Source organism: Notolepis coatsorum (assembly GCF_963971535.1).
Source record: "Notolepis coatsorum genome assembly, chromosome: 18".
In the NCBI taxonomy this organism is placed as follows: domain Eukaryota; kingdom Metazoa; phylum Chordata; class Actinopteri; order Aulopiformes; family Paralepididae; genus Notolepis; species Notolepis coatsorum.
In genome coordinates this window covers 94,349,344-94,371,843 of record NC_140182.1, presented here as the reverse complement: position 1 = coordinate 94,371,843, position 22,500 = coordinate 94,349,344, and the positions used below count along the sequence as shown (strand labels likewise).

Here is a 22,500-nt window from a genome sequence, read left to right as displayed (position 1 = left end):
ATGTTATTTTATTCATACTTATCTTGTCTTGCACAGTCTCTGGAGCGTAACAGTAAGAAGCATTTTGTATAAAAGTATTCTGTACTTCTGTGACAACTATTAAAGAAACTATTAAAGAAACTTGAAGAAACTTGAGATGAGTTAGGGTGTATCCGTCAAAGTATTTGATTGTATGCATGTTTCGTCCACACGGAACCGCGTTCTGGGAGCCTGAATACGCTATTTTCTGAAAACGGGTCCCAGAGTGAACAAATCTGAAGATGCCACCCTTACGTATCCGTCTTTACAAGCCAGTAGGCCTACGCATCTTTCCTGAAACGATGACGCAATAGCCCACCTCTCCCTTTAACCCGCATGCGCAAACCCAGCCAACAAAAAAGAAACATCATAGAACATAGCTGCAGTTATTACATGGCGTTTTCACATTCGCCGAAATGCTTGCTTGTGATTGGTCAATAGCCCCCCGACAGCGGTCATTATCAGACAATAATGACCGCTGTGGGACAATAATGACCGCTGTGCGCAGCTGTTCGCAATCAAGCCCACTGACACACACTGTTTCAGTGCAATTAGACACTGCCGGTGTTCTGCTGCCGGCGATGACAGGGGGCGGAGCCAGAACGCAGCCAGAACCAGTGTTGCGAGTCGATGTAAAATGAATTAGGTATATTGTTAGTAAGTTAGCCATGTAATAAGCGGGATAATGTATAGCTATACTCGATCATTGTCGCAAAATAATTGACCTTCACTGACGTTTAAAACACCTCGCCGAGGCGGCTCGGTATTTTAAACTCTGTGTCGGTCAATTATTTTGCGACAATGACCTCGTAGCTATACATTATCCCTTACTTATTCGCTTGTTCACCAACAATCTCAACATTTGTATTCTAGAAATTTTCAACAAGTCAAAGGAAGACAAATATTAGCTAGCTTTAGCGTTAGCTCAAAAGCACAGAACCGGACGACACAAGTTGTTCCGCTAGCGATAACAACAATAATACTTCCGGTCGGTGGGTCACAAAATAAAAGAGCGAAGTCTAAAACACAGAAGCTATTGAAAGACGTTTATTTTGTACATTAAAGGTCCCGTATTTTGCTATTCCTTTCACTATTTGGGCAATTTTACACAATTCCTGTGAGTCTATTGAACACATCTGTAAGGTTAAAAAAAAATGCATTGTTTTGGATTTCTAATCAAGTACGCTAAAGAAGCATTTTTCCAGATTTCAAGCTGTTCTGGGCTGGGCTCCGCCCATAAGCGCTTTGAGTGACAGTCAGCCACACAGCGTGATACATACGAGAGAGAGAGCGAGAGAGAGAATGAGTGAGCGAGAGAGAGGGAGAGAGAGAGAGGATAGATCGCTTTGTGCGTGCGTGTGCACTGTGTGAGTGGCTCGAGCGATTGTGTGTAAAATGCAGGTGGAGAGAGAGAGGGAGAGAGAGAGGATAGATCGCTCCGTGTGCGCTGTGTGAGCGGCTCGAGCGATTGTGTCTAATATTATTATTCCGACTGCTCCGTTGTTGAGCGAATTGTTGAGCGAATCGGCACCCGAGCACGTCAACCCGTTTGAGGAAGTGTCAGTATTTCCACTCGCTCCGTTGTTGAGCGAATGGTTGAGTGTGCGCTACAACCATAGAGGGGGCGTTAGTTATACAGATGAGAATTCTTGGATGTCACAGGTACGCGAAATTCAGGTTGGCTTAGTTCAGTGGGGGAGGATCTCGTGACATATGAAGTGGACTGAAAATTAGAATTAGAGACACAGACCCCATTGATACAACCCCACATTAGAAAACAATGCTAAACACTGGAAATGGCTATTTATAAGACATGGGACCTTTAAAACAACAAACTAAGCATTGCTTGTTTGTATCTTTCGCCATTCTTCTTCGTGTGTTTGTTTATCGCACGGGTTTTGCGCATGCTCCATTCTTCTTCTCTGTTTTTAGTGTAGTTTGTGGCAGCGTTACAGCATTTTCAGTGGTTTCATTTGTACGCACATATTTCTTGAGATGATTTCGCGTTTACGTACAACTTCTTTTAAATGAGTCTGACACTGTCAGCTAAGTTATACATTAGCATGCAGAGAGCAAGCCATAGTACCTAACGTGCATATCCTAGCATAGCAACCAGTAGCTACTAGCTGCTAAGGCTAACCACTGTCGCAGCCAACTTCGATTGCTTGCTAATAAAAAAATGCCATCTTGGTCTCCTCAAAGCCCGCAGTATCCACAAAAAACACTTAAACTAGGCCAACAGTTGCGCAAAATAATTATTTTCACAGTGAGAGAAGTGTATTCCTGTGTTCTGTTACAAATGAGTCAAGCACTTTATCTCCTGTCACTTTTATCAGGCTGGCTACATAAACAGCAATGAACTTTGTGAAATCCTGGCGTGGATTTAATGTGTGACTGGAATAGTTGTACAGGTTGCAGCTAAATGTAAAATCTTCAAGAAATCCTGGCATGGATCATTTGGATGAGCCTAGTTGTATCGACTATTGCTTTATCTTGAAATGACAACTGCTACAATAGATAATTATTAATAATAATAATAATAATAATAATAATAATAATAATAATAATAATAATAATAATAATAATAATAATAATAATAATAATAATAATAATAATAATAATAATAATAATAATAATAATAATAATAATAATAATAATAATAATAATAATAATAATAATAATAATAATAATAATAATAATAATAATAATAATAATAATAATAATAATAATAATAATAATAATAATAATAATAATAATAATAATAATAATAATAATAATAATAATAATAATAATAATAATAACAACAACAATAACAACAACAACAACAATAATAATAATAATAATAATAATAATAATAATAATAATAATAATAATAATAATAATAATAATAATAATAATAATAATAATAAATACATAAATATTGTTGTTTAACACTTTTAACACTTTCAGCACCAGAGGTCGCTGTTTACTGTCACTGTTGAAAGGCCACCGCTTTAAACAAATGGGAATACGTGGCGGTGTTTAAAGCACTAAAGCTATATTATATATTATAGCTATGGATCTAATAATATAGTCAACTCGATTGTCATTGAGTTTCTTCCGGTCAAGATGCAAAAAACAGATAATTTTTCCATCCATACATTCCCGTTTTATACCATCATGAATATGAGTGTAGTTTCAGGGCGGTCTGGTGTCATTTCCAAAAGGCTGCGTAATGGCCGGCAACGTGTATTCTAGTAAAAGCCTTATCGTTTCTTCCCTGGACTAGCTACTGTTCTCAAATCAAATTTAGATTATCGGTCGGTATTATGTTTCATCATGAATCCATGAAAGGGGGGGGGGTCGCTTTTTTGTGCTTTGATCGCCACCAACGGAACACGTTACACGCACACGCTCCGATCACAATGAAGGAATTTTTGGATCAACCCAATATTGATACCATATAGCCCTTACCTTGACTAGGATATGTCCCGAAAAGAATATTCCAATTATCTGATCGCCATTCCAAGTATTGATGTCGATCGTGTTGCCAACATAATCCAGCAATGAACATGAACCGGGACTGCTTGATTCTCGTCGATGCATATACGTTATAAGCGCTTGGCCTGCCCGACTAGTTAGACTCCGCCCACAGGCCGCAGATCGACCCACACACCAAACCACATCGTTTCAAATGGAGTGCAATAGCGGCCGCAAGAAACTCATCCCTAGTGATAACACAGGCTGCCTGGATGTTTTATGAATGGAAATATCGAATAAAAGAAATAACGATGAAAACCCGACTATACTCAGGTTTTCGGGGGTCCTTTCCGGAACGGAATTCGGTTTCCGGGTTCCTCTGATTGGCCGCAACCCCCACGTGACCCGCCCCCCTATCCACCGCTCTGCCGCTGCCGTGCGCGGCAGAGCGAGCGGCCGCGGACTCGCTTGCTTCCTCAATTTATACGCATGGAAGTATTGACTGAATGAATGAATGAAAACTTTATTTAACAGATTGCAGAATGGGTACAATACAGTACGGCTCAATACACACAAAAAGGGGATGCAGACCTGAGAAAGACGTTTGTCTTGTTTACATCAGGGTCCCCCATTTTCAATTCATATAGAACGACTACGCCGTAACAAATCATTACAAAAATATACCGTTAACTGGAATATGTTGTGCCTTTACACATATGTTGGATTATGTAATTGGTTTGTCATGACAAACAAAACAAAAAAAATCGCGATTTACCCGCTGGCTACAACAACACACAGTGACTGCATGTAGTCACTGTGTGTTGATGTTGTAGCCACCTCCTCAGAGGCAGGAATACTAAGCTCCCCCTTAAGCTCCAGGAGAGAGGGGAGAGGCTGAAAACCCGCAGTTCTTGCCCGACTGATGGGAGCCGAATCCCCGGATCCGATTTGTCTGATGAATACCACCAAAACATGGAGGTCCCGAATGCATGGAAGTATTGATTGCGCCGTAACAAATCATTAAAAAAAGATACCGTTAACTGGAATATGTTGTGCCTTTACACATATGTTGGATTATGTAATTGGTTTGTCATGACAAACAAATAAAATATCGCATTGCCGGCTGTCTCTGGCTTGCTCCAGCGGACACCAGAGCTCAGCCCGCGGCGAGAATGTGCTGCCACGAGCGGCATCGCTGAGCTCTGGCTCTGACTACATGCAGTCACTGAGTGTTGTTGTAGCCAGCGGGTAAATCGTGATTTTTTTATTTGTTTGTCATGACAAACCAATTACATAATCCAACATATGTGTAAAGGCACAACATATTCCAGTTAACGGCGTATTTTTTTAATGATTTGTTACGCCGTAGTCGTTCAATATGAATTGAAAATGGGGGACCCTGATGTAAACAAGACAAACGTCTTTCTCAGGTCTGCATCCCCTTTTTGTGTGTATTGAGCCGTACTGTATTGTACCCATTCTGCAATCTGTTAAATAAAGTTTTCATTCATTCATTCATTCATTCATTCATTCATTCATTCATTCATTCATTCATTCATTCATTCATTCATTCATTCATTCATTCAGTCAATACTTCCATGCGTTGCAATTGAGGAAGCGAGCGAGTCTGCGGCCGTTCGCTCTGCCGTGCACGGCAGCGGCAGAGCGGTGGATAGGGGGGCGGGTCACGTGGGGGTCGCGGCCAATCAGAGGAACCCGGAAACTGAATTCCGTTGCGGAAAGGATACACGCGTCCTGGCACTTTCTTAAAATAATAAGAAAAAAAAACGATTGAAATGATGCCACAGAAAAGCTAATTGAAAAAGATTGTGATACATATTGTGAATCGAATCGTGAATATATGTAGAAATATTGTGATGTGATATTTTGGCCATATTGCCCACCCCTACCTGCACCATACAGTGTAGAGGAGGGTAGAGAATAGAGTATCTCAGAATCATCTGGAAAGTTGTCCATTGAAACTGTTTGGAATAGGGCACTTGAGAAAAATAATAGAATACCTTTGCCCATAGCTGCCAGTAGTTCCTCACATGATGCCAATTGGTTCAGGCACACGTACATAACTTGAAGCCTGACAAGATGGATTCACGTATGATGGAACATAATTATCAAGTTTGGGCCTGATCTCTGCAAACGACGAGAGGGCCTACCTGGGAGAGGTAGAGAACCTGGCGCTGTGGTGCCAGGAGAACAGCCTCTCCCTGAATGTCAGCAAAACTAAAGAGATTATTGTGGACTTTAGGAGGTCGGGGGCCAGGGACTACAGCCCCCTCAGTATCGACGAGGGGCACCGGTCGAGAGAGTGAACAGTTTTAAGTACCTCGGAGTCCACATATCCGAGGACTTGACATGGACCACACACATTGACAGTTTAGTGAAGAAGGCACGACAACGCCTCTACTTCCTTAGGCGCCTAAGGAAGTTCAAAGTGAGTCAGACGATCCTTAACCATTTGGTTGCCGAAAACGTAGAACTACGTTTCTGTCGCCCGATCGTTGAGTGCCGGAAACCTAGATCTACGTTTTTCTCACGGTATTTATTTTATTCACTATTGCCATTCATAATTCAGCGGGGCACTTTGTGCATACTGTTCTGAGTGTGTCTGAGCTGGCAGACGGTCTTATACGCCCTCTAACACCTTCGGCCATTATTGCACCCCGTTAGAAACGGGTTCGTTTCTTTTCTCTACCAAGCTGCGGCGTGGGGGCGGGTCCTAAACACTCCGGCAAAACACACGCTTGTAGGGATGGTTTGGACTACTGATCCCGCCCGCCCGTTGAAGTGCAATGCCCAACAACGTCGGAGACAGGATCGCTGTGGATAACTGGAATGGCGATGAGATAATTGGATTATTTTATTTGCATTACATCAGAGACCGGTAAGGACATTACATATGAAAGCTTGCGTTGATCTGATATTTATTTCTACCGCGATTGACGCTATCTGTGTTTTATGTGTATGGCTGTTTGCCGTTGGGTTGCAGGAGGGGGGGGGGGGGGGGGGGGCGCCGGTCTAAATCACATTGCTTGCATGCACGAGGAAGGATAATAATGATGGTCTAGGGGAGCTCCAGTAGCTCACCACGTACCGCGAGTGCTATTTCAGCGCCGTGGACAACCGCGCTCGCGCGGATCTGGGGCTGAGCGCGTTCGAATCCCGGACGGCAGCCGTGCCTTTCCCAGAGTGTCTTTCCCCCCATCTGAACCCTTTCAGCCTGCTTCTGTCGGTCGAACTTGACCAAGTATGAATGCGAAGAAAAAGCGATAAACGCTAAAAGAACCAGGTGACTGGTCAAAGTTTAAAAAAAATAATGATGGTCTAGCGTTGATTTCAGGAAGATCGATAATCAGGCGAAAAATTACAATGTGTTTATTGAATTACACAAAAACGCTGTTTTAGCGTCTTATCCCTGGAATTACTCAGAAGCAACCAAACTATATTCATATTCAAAATGGTATAAAACGGAAATGTACAGATGAAAAAAAAAAAAAAAAATCTGTTTTTTGCACGTTGACCAGAAGCAACTCACTGAGACTCGGCGGCGTTATTAGACCCATAGCTATACTATAAAATGTAGGTTTAGCTCTACAAACTACAACTACGTTTACATGGGGTTAATGGACGGCAAGGAAGGGGTCACTTCCCGTAAGGGGCGTGGCACTCAATGTGTTCTACACATGCGCAATAGAGAGCATCCTGACTGGTAACATCACCTCCTGGTTTGGCAATAGCACCGCACACGATCGCAGCAGACTACAGAGAGTGGCACATTCACCCGAACGCACAATTGGAGGTGGACTTCCCACTCTCCAGGATATTTACAACAAGCCAAGGCTAAGAGAATAACCAAAGACTCTAGTCACCCAAACAACTGCCTCTTTGAACTGCTGCGGTCAGGCAAGTGCTACCGGAGTCTCATGGCCAGTACAGAGAGACTCAGAAGCAGGGGCGTTTTTAGGGTTAGAAAACATTGGGGGCTTCAGCCCGGGGGGGTTGAGGGGGTGGCCACCCCCCCACTTTTTTTTTTTTTTTTTTTTTTAACACAGAAATACGCGATTTTAGAGTAATTAGAGATGAATACTGAATAACTAGAATCACTAGAGGTTCTCAAAGTGAGGTCCAGGTCCATGTGAGGGATCTGGGCAGTCCCCATAGAAAATTCAAAGTTAACAGGACCAAATCATCAGTTTCTTATTTATTTATTTAACCTTTATTTAGCCAGATAAAACATTGATCTGGTCCAAGAAGTCCCAACAGGAGTACAAATATATATATATATTCATCTCTAGTCTTTACAGTTTTCTTCAATTGCATAAACACTCAAATCAAAAGTATTACACAATTATCAAAACCTTACACTCAAGGAGCAAAATATAGGCCCAGATTTGCACCCCTACAATGTCAGCCTCACTTTTTGCAAAACAATACACAGTGATTTGCAAAACATTAACACACTTGCATTACATTAGACACAGAATGTCAAATTACCACACATATGAGCCAATAGGTTAAACACAGCCATCAGATGCACAAACACACCATTGCTTAATTGTAGATACACCAATCAGGTTTAAGCACTATAAAAATGCAGCAGGTGAGTTCACCTGTCTTCAACCAAAATGGAAGGAGAGTGAAGTACTGTACACAGAGAACGTGAAAATATACAATACATCCACCAAACACTACACAAGACAACCAATGCAGACTGATGAAAATATACATTTTCTCCCATTTTCCCAAATCAGTCAACATGGAGAATCACAACAAAAAATTATCTTGCCAGATCCAGCTAGGCAAGGAGATAATGTCTAGTATTTTCTGTTTACATTTTTTCAAAAAAAAAATGTTTACTGTAATTTTAACCTGTACTGGATACAGTATTTTATGTTTGTCTGATATTTGCTGAGCTTACAGTGTTATGCACATAGTAGCATGAAAACTGGGACATGTATTGTTGTGATTCTCCATGTTGAAATGTTGACTGATTTGGTTATATGGAGAGACCATTTATATTTTCATCAGTCTGCATCATTGATTTGAGTATATGGAGAGAAAATGTAATTTTTTTCATCAGTCTGCATCATTGATTTGGGTATATGTAGATAAATAAATTATATTTTCATCACAGCATTGGTCTTGTGTAGTGTTTGGTAAATGTATTGTATATTTGCACATTCTCTGCGTACTTCACTTACAGTACTCTAATCACTGAGAAGTAGAATTGCTAAATGTGTTTTAGGTTAAGCACAGCAGTGTGTGTAACTGGTTCAAACAGAATGAAGTCATATGAAACGTGTGTTTCATATGGTAACAAAATGTAGTTTTTTATAAATTGGTGTATGGTTTTGACAAGTGTTTAATTTAGCAAAGGATCTGATGTGTTCTGATAATTGTGTGTGTGGTTGTGCTAATTGTGTGTTTTGAAACACCGGGCCCCGTTTTCAAAATCATGCTTAGGCAATCGAAAAAAACTGTAATGTGTGTTTCATTATATACATATGTTTCAGTCTTCTCATAAAAAAAAGATTTGATTTTTGGGTCTTTTCCTGCCTTTGGTCCGCTTTGCATTCACATCTCAAATGAACCGCAGCAGGGTTCACTTGCAAGAGTGAATGAGCTTTCACACCACCCCAAACCAACCGGACTATCTGAGGAAATGAACCAGGGTTCGATTAAAGCTTATTATAGGACACTGGACATGGGTATGGATGGCTCCAGGTGCTGCTGCATTAAAGTGCACATCTTCAATATCTGTACTATTTAAAAGCACAGTGCAGGACACACTCAAAGGTTATCGCACCTCAGAGATGGCAGTGGACATGTATGACAGGACAAAGGCCATATGTAATGGCCTTTGGATTGAGGAACATACTACTTACTTACTTACAATACTTTTCCCTCCTGGATGATGATAATAATAATAATAATAATAATAATAATAATAATAATAATAATAATAATAATAATAATAATAATAATAATAATAATAATAATAATAATAATAATAATAATAATAATAATAATAATAATAATAATAATAATAATAATGTATTTGATTTATAAGGCGCCTTTCAGGACACAAAAAAAAATTCCACAAATCGGTGAATGAAAAAATTATAGGATCAAATGAAAACTACTTACTAAAAATGGATGTTTAAAAGTACTAAAAACCAACAAAAAATACCAAACACTAACAAACATTCAGCACAGACAATGGGAATGCTGACATAAAAAAAAAAAAAAGTTAAAAAGTAAAAAAAAAAAAAAAATTTAACATTTTTTTTTTTTTTTTTTTTTGGATCCGGGGCTAGGAGAAAAACATCCGGGGCTAAAGCCCCGGAAGCCCAGGGCTAACGACGCCACTGGAAGGAGCTTTTATCCCCAGGCCATCAGGATGCTCAATGACTCCATGTAACAACCCATCATCTACACCAGACCTGGGCATTGTACGGGCCCGCCGGACCGCGGGATGATTCTGACCGGCCCGCAAAATATTACATGATAATAAAAAATAAAATAAAAATAAAATAATTTTTTTTTTTTTTTTTTTTTTTTACTTTTTTCTTTTCATGTCAACGTTCACACGCACAATATACGCTTAGGAGACATGCTCAGAAGATGTTGGTTCTCTTTGGATCCACCTACATATGTGAACAGACATTCTCAGTCATGACGTTTACCAAGTCCAGGTACAGATCCTCTCTCACTGATGAACATCTGGCAGCTGTGCTTTGCATCTCCACCTCAGACATGCAACCTGACTTTGATGGACTTGTTAAAGCTCAACAGAGACTGGATTTCTCACACTGAATGAAAAAAATAATAACTGAAGAACACTAAAATGTGGAAATATAACAAGTGAAATGGGACACTTGATATTTTTTTTCTTTTTTTGCACAGTTCTGAAAACATTAAATGTTTAATATAGGCATGTAAAGTAAAAAAAAAAGGCTACAAAACTGGGACACTTTTCTTTACACAGTTCAGTGACATGTCTTGTTTTTTTTCTATAAGATGATGTGATGTCTTTAGAAAGCTAAGAAAATCCTTGTTTCAATAGTATATGAAACTCAAAATGCCCTTTGTTATTAGGGATGCCCCGATCACGTTTTTTGCCACCGATACCGATCACCGATCGTCGTGAGCCATATCGGCCGATACCGATCCGATACCGATCGTTTTTGATTAAAAAGAAATTAAAAGTTATTTTATATAAATTTTTTATTTATTTTTTTTATAAAATATATATATTATATAATTAGACTTGTACTTGTATTATCTGCGAGACATCGCCACCACGCAACAAGTCAAAATGCTCGCTATCTCCACTGTCTGTGTGTACATACTCTGCTTTGATCAAATCACATTCGGCTCTGCAGATTTACCCTAGGCTCTGCAGATATACCCTACTCCCTCAGCTATCCCCGTTAATGACTGCGACGCAAGCCGGGCTTCGAATATGCATCGAATGAGTGTTATAAGACATTGATATCAGGAGCTGTCTGTAGCTACTGCTAGCCGGAAATATAACGTTAAGACAACGCCTCAGTGAACTATTTAGTTGAATGGGACATTTCGTTTTGAACAGTGAGCTAAGCTAACGTGAGCTAACAGAGGTATCATACACTAGTACTAGATAACTAGACTATTGCTGGAGCATTTGTTGATATCAGGAGCTATCAGTAGCTAGCCGGCTAGATACCGTTCAGTTAGACAATGCCTCATCATGTATTAAACTAAAAGTGAATAGTTGACTGGGTCATTTTGTAGCGGTAGCTAACGTTAGCTCATGGAGGTCCCGTCCCACTAGACTAGACCCGTGTTTACATGCGTGCGGGAGGAGCTGGAGGAGGAGCAGACGCGCAGCACTGTGTGCAGCTCCCGGTGTCTGAGACAGAACTCAGCGAGTGAGATCTGTTTTGACGATCGGCGAAAATAAAACAGTAACGATAGCTAGGTAGCTAACGTTAGCTCAGGTCGAATGCACTATCTAGACTCAGCGTGTTTACAAACTCTACACGGGTACGGGCGGGGCTAGGGAGGAGGAGCAGTTTGCAGGTCCTCTGCGTCTGAGACAAGCGAGTGAGATATCCACTTGATCAGTTTCCGCGATCGGCGAATATGACTCATTATCGGAATTCCCCGATCGCATATTTATACTGATTATCGGCCGATAACGATCGATGGCCGATCGATCGGGGCATCCCTATTTGTTATTAATGTTTCACATTTTGTTTATCATTTTGGAAATAAATTCTATTTGAATAAATGATATTTTTGAAAGCTAACCTCACATTTTAATTGCCAAATAATAACATACACTCTTACCAGGGGTCAAAACAATGCCATTTACTGCTTTTTATATAGAAATAAAATGTATATTATGCATAATTGAGTTTGGAATTTTGGCCCGGCCCCCCAACATATTTTCAGTTGCTCATTCGGCCCCCTGGGAAAAATAATTGCCCACCCCTGATCTACACGCATTGCACACACATCCACATGCACACACTCACTTTTAAACAAACACTCACCTTAACACTCACTTTAGACACTTTAACACTAAATTATATTTATCTATTATTATAGAGATTTGCACTACATTCATACCTCATTTGCAATTGCACCTTACCTCAAAGTTTTGTACCTCATTTTCTGCATTGTGCCTACTCATTTTTACTACTTTAGATTGTATATTGTACTGCATATTGTACATTCCTCTTTACTTACTTATTTTTTTACTTACTTTCTTACTTACTTTTTTTTTTACTGTATGAAGCACACTCAGGGGCTCATACAGAACCAGGCATTTGTATGTGTATTTTATTGTGATATTTAATAAACAAACTTGAAACTTGAACTTGATCTCCTGATCTCGTGATCTCGTGAAGTGAGCTGCCATGCAAGGTTTTCTCCATAATTTGGGTTGGAAAATTCGTGTGACGTTTAAAATCACATGAAGATTTGTTTTCCCTACAGTAGGCTACTGATGTTTACCCTGTAATAGAGTGCAGAAAAACCCATCTGTTTGTAGACAAGCTGCATGACTTAGTAGTTTATGGGCAAAAAGCTGTTGGCTGTAGTTTTCATGTCAACATCGATTACCTAAGACATTCTTCAGGGGACCCCTGTTTCATATTAGTGGACCCACTTGGGGTCCCTACAACTAGGTTGGGAGACAAACGGAGAGAGAGAGAGAGAGAGAGAGAGAGGAAAGGAGGAGAGGAGGAGAGGATATAAATCTGTCTAGACCCCCAGACCCCCTTCTTTAAGTGATTAGTTTGAAGCCTGTGCACTTTTGGCGTCAGATCCATCGATAAGTCTATGGCACCAATGTGGATCGTGTGTGAAGGAATACCCTCACACCCAGTGAACACACACCTTTTGTATTCTTCAAGCATTAAAAAAAAAAAGTTTCAACCCCGGTGACCACTGATCTGATGTGACAAGGGAAAAGAAAACGCAAAAACCCCCTTGCTGTTCCCACAGGCAGAGAGGCGAATGAAAGGCGTTCACACACGTGTTGTTAAGGCTGCGGGGTCGACCCCTCGCCACTTAGCCAATGTAAATAGAATAATTCTGGGTGTCTTGGCAGCTGGTGTCAGAGTGAATGGGCGACTTCGGGGTCGAGCAATCAGATAACATTCTTTTGGGGGGGGGGAACGGGAAACTCTTATGTGTTTATTAGATAAATGCGCTGGCAGCAGGGACTGACCTGTGTTGAGTTGCGTGGTTGTTAGATAAATGCACTGGCAGCAGGGACTGACCTGTGTTGAGTTGCGTGGTTGTTAGATAAATGCACTGGCATCAGGGACTGACCTGTGTTGAGTTGCGTGGTTGTTAGATAAATGCACTGGCATCAGGGACTGACCTGTGTTGAGTTGTGTGGTTGTTAGATAAATGCGCTGGCAGCAGGGACTGACCTGTGTTGAGTTGTGTGGTTGTTAGATAAATGCACTGGCATCAGGGACTGACCTGTGTTGAGTTGTGTGGTTGTTAGATAAATGCGCTGGCAGCAGGGACTGACCTGTGTTGAGTTGCGTGGTTGTTAGATAAATGCGCTGGCAGCAGGGACTGACCTGTGTTGAGTTGCGTGGTTGTTAGATAAATGCGCTGGCAGCAGGGACTGACCTGTGTTGAGTTGCGTGGTTGTTAGATAAATGCGCTGGCAGTCAGGACTGACCTGTGTTGAGTTGTGTGGTTGTTAGATTGCCCCGGCCGAGCAATTAAGAGAGGGGCTGTGAACTTTTCACTTTTCCCTGCTCGTGAAAACAAGGGTCCTCTCACACTAGATGGTGTCTTCAAAAGCTGCGGGCCAGCCGGTCTCAAATGGACCCGTGGGCCTGTTGGCCGTCTGTGGGGTCAGGTCAAGGGGGGTGAGAGCGTCAAAGGTCAGATTCTGAGCTGAGACAGTGCTAATGAGCCAGTTAGTTTAGTGTCAAGCGTTGCCCAGCTGGGCGCAATGTGTTTGCAGCTTAATGTGTGACCCTTGCCTCGTCCAAATGTTTAAAAGGCTGGTACCCAGTGATTTCTACTGCCATAATGTACCTCTCCTACTCCTCCTAATGTTGTGTTGCTCTCTGAACTTTAGCCTGTAAAGGGGAGTTACAGGGGGAAAAAACATGTGAAAAGACAGGTTGAAATGATAGTATAGAGACATCATTTTACACACGTAGTCATGTTTTATTATGGTTGTAGATGTTTATAAGAACATTGTTCCAATTCAATGCAGTCTGTAAATTGGTATAAACTACCCATTGCATTTGATAATCAATGGACATTTTAGTGGATCAGCCAGGGCTCCAGACTGCGACCATTTCGACGCCTTTTGCAACCATTTGTTTTAGATGGTGTGAATAAAGATTATATATATTATTATATATTTTTCAAAAGAATCATTCAGACCATTCTGTGCCCCAGACAATAGTCTCAAATGTGTGACAAGGGGGACAATTTAAACCAGTTAGCCGGTGATTTCATGAAAAAGGACGACTCTTTTCCACAGGAATGGCTCGTAGCTCAGGGGATGAGATATTGAAAAGACAGGAGAGTCTTGTATTGTGTGTTCTGTTCTCTGTATGGCCACAGAGTTACAGTGGAAACAAAGCTTGCCGATTCGACCACAAAGTTACATCATGAAAGCACTCGATCGTAAAGCACAATAACACAATGAAGCATGAAATATGCATGGGCAGATTTCTCCCGCGGATGGCAGAGCACTAGAAACGGACTTCTGGATGCCAAGGGACCATTGCAAAACGGCACATTGAGAAAATCTGAAACGGAATATTGTGGCGTGCTAATGAAATAGACTATTCCATTAGTATTGACGGCATTCTAATAGCGCTATCGGTCTATTTCCATAGAATATATATATGAAATGGGAAAGAGCACTGTCAGTCCATTTGAAGAGGACACAGGGTGGCAGGTGCTACAAACATGTTTAGTTGGTACCAGGTAGCAACAGTAAGGTTAGTCTGGGGCCCAGACATCACCTTATTGAACAGTTCATGGATTACATTTAGAAGATAATCGTCATGACCATAGGTATAGAATAACACTTCTGGTGCGCGAGTGTGTATGTGTATGTGTGTGTGCTTGTGTGTGTGTGTGTGTGTGTGCGTGCGTGCGTGCGTGCGTGCGTGCGTGCGTGCGTGCGTGCGTGCGTGCGTGCGTGCGTGCGTGCGTGCGTGCGTGTGTGTGTGTGTGTGAACTGACTTTGTTTTTGCCACCCTACTTAACAAAGCTGAGCCCGCCTGGGTCAGCAGCATGACTCTTAAAATAGCATCCCATAATAAGCTGCCTATTGTTTCGTTTGTTTTCTCATATTGTTTTGGGGGGTATAATTTGTTTCATTTTGTGCCTGCCATGTTGGGTTTTTCCCCCCGGGGTGAGAAAACTTCTGCAGTATGATTTGGTTATTGCTACCATATGTTGTTATTGTCCTCAAGTAAGACACTCTGTATTCACACGGGGGCAAAAGCTCTGGACAAATCCTAATTTAGCTTCTGTGCAATTATTACCAACCTATTTCTTGCAGGCAGCCCACAACAGTTTCAAATCAATCAGTTGGCTTTTTTTTATTAAGACGACAGTTGTCACCGTTGAAGTCTGGCCAGATAAGAGGATGAGCAGACAATAGGGGAAATGAGTGAGAGAGAAAAAGAGAGAATGAGCGAGAGAGAGAGAAAGAGAGATGGGCTGTTTGTCTTTGATCAAAGACACAGGAGGAAAGGAACTTTCGTCCACTCCTAGAGCGAGAGAGAGAGAGAGAGAGAGAGAGAGAGAGAGAGAGAGAGAGCCACATGAGTGACGTCAATGTCACGGTAACCACTTTATCCCCTCACAAGGGAGCCACCGACATAATGCTCCTGCTCATCACCCCAGCCACCCAGCAGCCACACACACACACACGCGCACACACACACACACACACACACACACACACACACACACACACACACACACACACACACACACACACACACACACACACACACACACACACACACACACACACACACACACACACACACACACACACACACACACACACACACACACACACACACACACACACACACACACACACACACACACCCTTTCAGAGCCAATCCATCAATTAGCATCAGCCCACATTAGCCACATTAGCATTGTCATTGATTTCTCCTCTCTCTCTCTTTGTGTCTGTCTCCCTGCCCGCCCTTTCAGTCGTCAGGAACCAGCGTCACGGTGGACATTGCGGTGATGGGTGAGGCCCACGGGCTGATCACAGACCTGCTGGCCGACCCCTCTCTTCCCCCGAACACCTGCACCTCCCTGAGGGCCGTCAGCAACCTGCTCACCACCCAGCTCACCTTTCAGCCGTTGCACCGGCCACGCCTTGCTCCCCTGCTCACCCTCAGCGATCCCTACACCTGTTCCGACTCAGAGGACGGGCCTGACAGAGGGGAGAAGACCTCGATACCCAAGGTAAGGTCACCTAGACTGGGCCTGACAGAGGGGAGAAGACCTCGATACCCAAGGTAAGGTCACCTAGACTGGGCCTGACAGAGGGGAGAAGACCTCGATACCCAAGGTAAGGTCACCTAGACTGGGCCTGACAGAGGGGAGAAGACCTCGATACCCAAGGTAAGGTCACCTAGACTGGGCCTGACAGAGGGGAGAAGACCTCGATACCCAAGGTAAGGTCACCTAGACTGGGCCTGACAGAGGGGAGAAGACCTCGATACCCAAGGTAAGGTCACCTAGACTGCCTTTTACTAAAAAGTACCATGGTAATCACCATGACACCAGCTGTTGGTAATCATTTTTTAGATTTATCGCCACTGTACCACTTTTGTACTTAAATTATAACCTTGGTATAATCTAATTTAAACAATTTGGTATTTGCATAATCATTTGGTCACTACCATCATCATAGTGTCCAAAAAAGTATGGAAATTCACCGGCTACTCTTTCGTAAGGGTGATCTGGAATGGTGATCACTGTTGTTAACAGAACTCACTTCAAGGAGGCAATAATGTGGTCAAGAGGCATGGGCCCTCATTCATCAATGTGTGCGTAGAACATGTTCTATTTCCACACGTAAGCACGGAATGTAGAACCAGTGTACGCACAGGGAAGTCGGGATTCATCACACGTGCGTACGCAGGCTCTATGCTCCTCCGTGTTGATGAATACCACTTTGTTCTACCGTCAATGCTCGTGCATGATTATCCATATATGGTCATGAAAGTGAGGAAACACCCCCCATGGGATGTGAAATAATGGACTGACCCGAGCGGAACTCTGAGAAACTCCACGGAGATTGTTCACTGCTGTCGAACCAAGAAGACACTATCGCGTATTATGGGATAAATAAAAGGCGGACTTGTAAACGGTGATGTCAGATATCAACGGCTCCCTAAGACCATTGGTGCAATTCTGCCTGGACAGCTCAAAATACTAATAAAGACCGTTCGTTGACCACTGTTTGGCGTTGGTTGTGTGTCATTATAACCGTGCTGTAATATGAATGCCTTTATTAGTTGTGTTCGATTGGCTATATGATTTTTAGAGGCATCTATTTTGTTGTCGGCTAATAAAGACCGCGCTGGAATATGACTGCCTTTTCCCGTGTTGTTTGATTAATACCCAGGGATTAAAGTTCTCCTCAATTTTATTCCAAATCGCGATGGATCTCCCGTCAATTTTCTACCTGCTGCATATGATTTCTAGAGGCATACTACAATCTATTTTGATGTCAGTATTGGGTAGCCTACATAAACAATAATACGAGAGCATATACAAGAACAATGAATCTTACTGCCATGTATGATGTAGCAGATACGCCATGTGTAGCCTGCCTATATGTGATCAATACAAACATGAACTTGAATTCCATCATGTCTGTGTGCGGGTCACTGCGGGAACTCACAAGGCTGTTGTCACAATGTAAATAAGAACGTGCACTGAAAAGTTACAGTATGTAGTTGGTTGATTATTTGTATGACAGTCAGTAAACCCTTGCAAAAAGTATCCGTTTTATTTAATGAATTGAAAACATTCAGCATCGCCTTCCTCCCGGCATCCAGCAATAACATGTATCAGGCAAATGCGCATCGCAACATTGACTGAGTGGAATCCCTTTCTATTCACATAACTGCATTTGTGATGGAGCTTTGACAGCTACAGTAACAGTCTATTGCTCGATCCATCTCCAATATCACGATGGACCGTGCCGGTGGCAATTAAAGACCCGAGGGTGGAGAGGATCTTGAATGAATTCCATCATCATATATATATGTTGTGTGTCTGTCCACTATGTTTGTTACTTTGTTATTCCCCCCCCCCTATCTATGTAAAGCGACCTTGGGTCTCTTGAAAGGCGCTATATAAAATGAAGCTATTATTATTATTGTTATTATTATTATCATCACATCTGTGCGGGAGCTCACAAATAGACTGTTAGTCTCAGTGAAGTTTCAACGGAGGTCATCTATTCTAACCAACAAATTGAAGTAGAAAGCATTTCGTGACCAATCTTATTTGGAAACATGACACACAAAATAATTTGCTTTTTATTTGAAACAATATCTAATCGCGTTTGGAGGTTGGTGTTTTGCGTCTGCCCCCCCGTGCCAAACAAGCAGGCCAACCTCTTGTTCGCGTGTGAGCCCGTTATAATTACACTACTGTCGCTATTTTACAATGAACTATAATGAATTACGGGTCATACAGAAGTTGAACACTAATGCACGGAAGCTTATTTCCGCCTTGAAACTAATGCAGAACTGAGGAGTGCTTATGCGTAGTAACGATGTTCTACCACTGGGCGTCAGGTAAGTGTGCTCTGACCTGTGCGTAGACGTAAGCACGGAGTCAAGTTCAAGTTGAAATTGATGAATCCCACTCTTTGCTTAGAAATGATCGTACGCACAGGGTAAGCACAGATCTGTGCGTAGAACACGTTGATGAATGAGGGCCATGGTTTCTATCTTGTGCCTGAACTGGCGTGGCTTCTTTTATTCACACATACAGACGCAGCGCTCAAAAATCAAACCAATTCTGCTGCTTGTCTGCTGCTTGTTGCTGCTTGTGTGCCACTTAAGTCTACTCAGGTGTTAATTTTCCGGGGGTGTTGGCTGGGGGAACAAAGGGAGGGTAGTTAACTTAAGTGCTTCCCCAGGGAGGGGGTCGGGGGCTACTGCCCTCAGACCCCCAAAATAATTTTTATATGGGCAGTCTGACTTGGGGTACTGACCATATATTAGTGTTGCAATGCATGATAAGTAAACAGTGAAAAAAGCTAAGAAATCTGATGGGGCTGGGACATTTGGGACGAATAAAAATTTAAGATGAAAATCTGCCCAGCCTGTGGGAGGAAGTGGAGGTGTGAAATCTGGCCCGGTCAAGAACAATAGAGGAGTGGTAGAGAGTGGTAGAGAGGCATGAGAGGTTTGAGTTTTGAGTGCTGTATCTGTAAGCAGTAGTTGTACAACACTCTTCTCTCTTTGAGAGACGTTGGAGGAGAGAACGATAGGGGCGGGCACCACCTCTTTTATAGTTGCCCTAAGGTAAAATACTTGAGTGGCTACGGCCAGAGCGCCCTCCAGTGGGGACAGATATATATGCACCAAGGCAATCACTGATGGAGACAATTGTCTACACAGGTAAACAGTTACTAGTGTAAACAGTCATATGTATAGTTGGACAGTTACTAACAATCCCATACAGAGTCTCTTATCTCAACAACTGTGGTGACAGTATTGTCGTTCAGTGGGAAGGTATAGATGAATGGTATAAAAGTATAAAGTAATAAAAGGTATGGCTCGTCGGGCGGCTGGGTGGCGCAGCGGACATTGCGTTTGTCACCAACGCAAGAGACACCGGGTTCGGCTCCGGCTGTCGGCGTTGCCTCCGGCTTTGGCCAGCCGTCATACTAACTCAATTGGCATAGTTGGCGGGTGGAAGTCGATGGGTGGTAATCTGGACGTTGTGGACAGCGACTCCTAAAGGTCGGTTGGGGTACGCCTGCACAGCAGAGACAGGAAATGGTGAGGGTAGTGTGAGCCTCCCACACGTTACACCTCGCCAATGAGAGTCCGCGCTGGCAGGTGAAAAGATGTGACAGGCTGCCTCCTCGTGTACCGGAGGGGACACGTGATGCAAGGCTTCTATCCTCCCTACAACGGGCCTGCGGGGGGCATACGCGAGCAACGTTCAAGACAGGGGAGGGGAGAATTGGCACAGTGGAATTGGGATGGGAGAAAAATTGAAAAAGAGGAGAAAAAGTGGATAAAAAAAAATTTACCACTCGCCCCAAACATCCCGATTCACGACTGGTGGAAGTGGTCTAAAGTGATTTCTTTCTTTAACCCTTTCACTACCACACTACCCAAGGGTTAACCCTTTCACTGCAACATGACAAAGGCCACATGACAAAGTGTTAACCCTTTCACTACCACACTACAGACGGTTAACCATTTCACTACTGGTAGTGAAAGGGTTAACCTTCTGTAGTGTGGTAGTGAAAGGGTTAACCATGGTTAAACCACTTCCTCAAATATTGATGTCACCCAACATATTGTGTCTAATAGAGGCCTTTTACACAGAATGTCTGGGTAGTGCTCTTTCTTCCAGTATGGCTGCCATACTGGCAAAAGAAAATGTCACATTTCTGTGCAGTGGTAGAGTAGGTAAAACACTGGAAAAGAACAACACTACTGTGACTTGTTTCCAGTTATAAGTTATAAGATCCAGTTATATCATACCCCAAATTATTACATTCTTGTTGATTTTGTTGATTTCTCATATATAAACACACATACAGTAGCAACCATTGTTTTGCACATAGCAAACATTGTTTCTTCCAGCATGGAGGACAAATGGGTATTCTAAACCATACAAATTCTGAAAGACCTATTGGTTTACACGCATAATGTAACACACACACACACACACACACACACACACACACACACATACACACACGTTCATGTTTTAGCCCATGTTTCAGCTAATGAGTGCTTCCTTACTCTCAGGCTTTTAACATGGAATAAAGGACTATATTTTCATAGAGTTAAGTGAAGAAAAATAGAGCACATGTCTGCTGCTAGGAGCGCTGCTCTCCCTTTCATAGCCACAGCTGTGTCAACATGACAGATGTGGAGTGGCAGACTGTGTGTGCGTGTGTGTGTGTGTGTGTGTGTGTGTGTGTGTGTGTGTGTGTGTGTGTGTGTGTGTGTGTGTGTGTGTGTGTGTGTGTGTGTGTGTGTGTGTGTGTGTGTGTGTGTGTGTGTGTGTGTGTGTGTGTGTGTGTGTGTGTGTGTGTGTGTGTGTGTGTGTGAGAGAGAGAGAGAGAGAGAGAGAGAGAGAGAGAGAGAGAGAGAGAGAGAGAGAGAGAGAGAGAGAGAGAGAGAGACAGAGAGAGATGAGGTCAATGTGAATGTGACCACATCTTTAGAGTATAACGAGGGGGACAACAATGAGAGTTTGTCTCCACCACACCAGTCCTTTCTGCGGATGATTTATCTGCACTATCGTCTCAGAAATATGCTTCTCCCAGCTCTGTCCCACAGTGTGGGGTCCACGGTTGCTACGCCGTCAGGCCAATCACCCGGCTGATGGGGGTATTTTTAGATTGTCTGACAGGACAGGGAACTTGGTGAAAGTAGCTGAGACAAACTGCGCCTGCCTAGCGGAGAGGAGAGGAGAGGAGAGGAGAGGAGAGGAGAGGAGAGGAGAGGAGAGGAGAGGAGAGGAGAGGCGAGGAGAGGAGGAGAGGAGTGGAGAGGCGAGGAGAGGAGCCACTGCCACCAAGCCTCTTCAACTCATTCAGAACGCAGCGGCCTGCCTGATCTCAAACCTACCGAAGTCGGCCCATGTCACCCCACTCCTTAGGGACCTGCACTGGCTCCCCATTGCTGCACGAATCCGCTTCAAGGCCCTCGACCTGGCATACCGTGCGGCAAAGGGAACCGCTCCCGCCTACCTCCGGTCAATGGTCTCTAACTACACACCCTCAAGACCCCTACGCTCTGCATCTTCTGGCCGTCTCAGACCCATTCCTATCCGAGCTCCGGGAGGGTCATCAAGGAGAACCTGCCTTTTCTCAGTCCTTGCCCCACAATGGTGGAATGAACTACCCACCCCAGTTAGGACAGCCGAAACCCGTCCAATCTTTCGCCATCGACTAAAGACGCACTTCTTCAACCACTATCTGAAAATAAATTTTTTATTTAACAATTATCATAAAAAACGCAAGGAAATGACTAAATCCAGATTCAACCCTGCCATTGGAAAGAGGAGCATTTTCCCTATCCATAGATGTATGATTTGTCCATAATAAGGTCAAGGTCAAGTTCAAGGTCAAATATGAATTTATAATTAAAATCGATTATCATTAATTACTGTATCTACAAATCCTTCTGTTTAATCATCTTCCCTTTATTCATTTGCTTAGATATATTTTACACATGATCTCAATAAGGTGGTGAATGAGCTCAGTGAGCATTTTCT

The 22,500-nt window shown here is 42.7% G+C and overlaps 1 protein-coding gene across 2 annotated transcripts in view; it reads left to right on the top strand.

The window, feature by feature from the left end:
• pde3a (phosphodiesterase 3A, cGMP-inhibited) overlaps positions 1-22,500 on the top strand; it is a 242,969-nt gene that overhangs the window by 143,723 nt on the left and 76,746 nt on the right. For both annotated transcript variants that reach the window (XM_084335423.1, XM_084335424.1), the window contains exon 3: positions 16,210-16,470. In XM_084335423.1, coding sequence (XP_084191549.1) covers positions 16,210-16,470 — 261 coding nt within the window. The remainder of the gene's footprint in view (positions 1-16,209; positions 16,471-22,500) is intronic.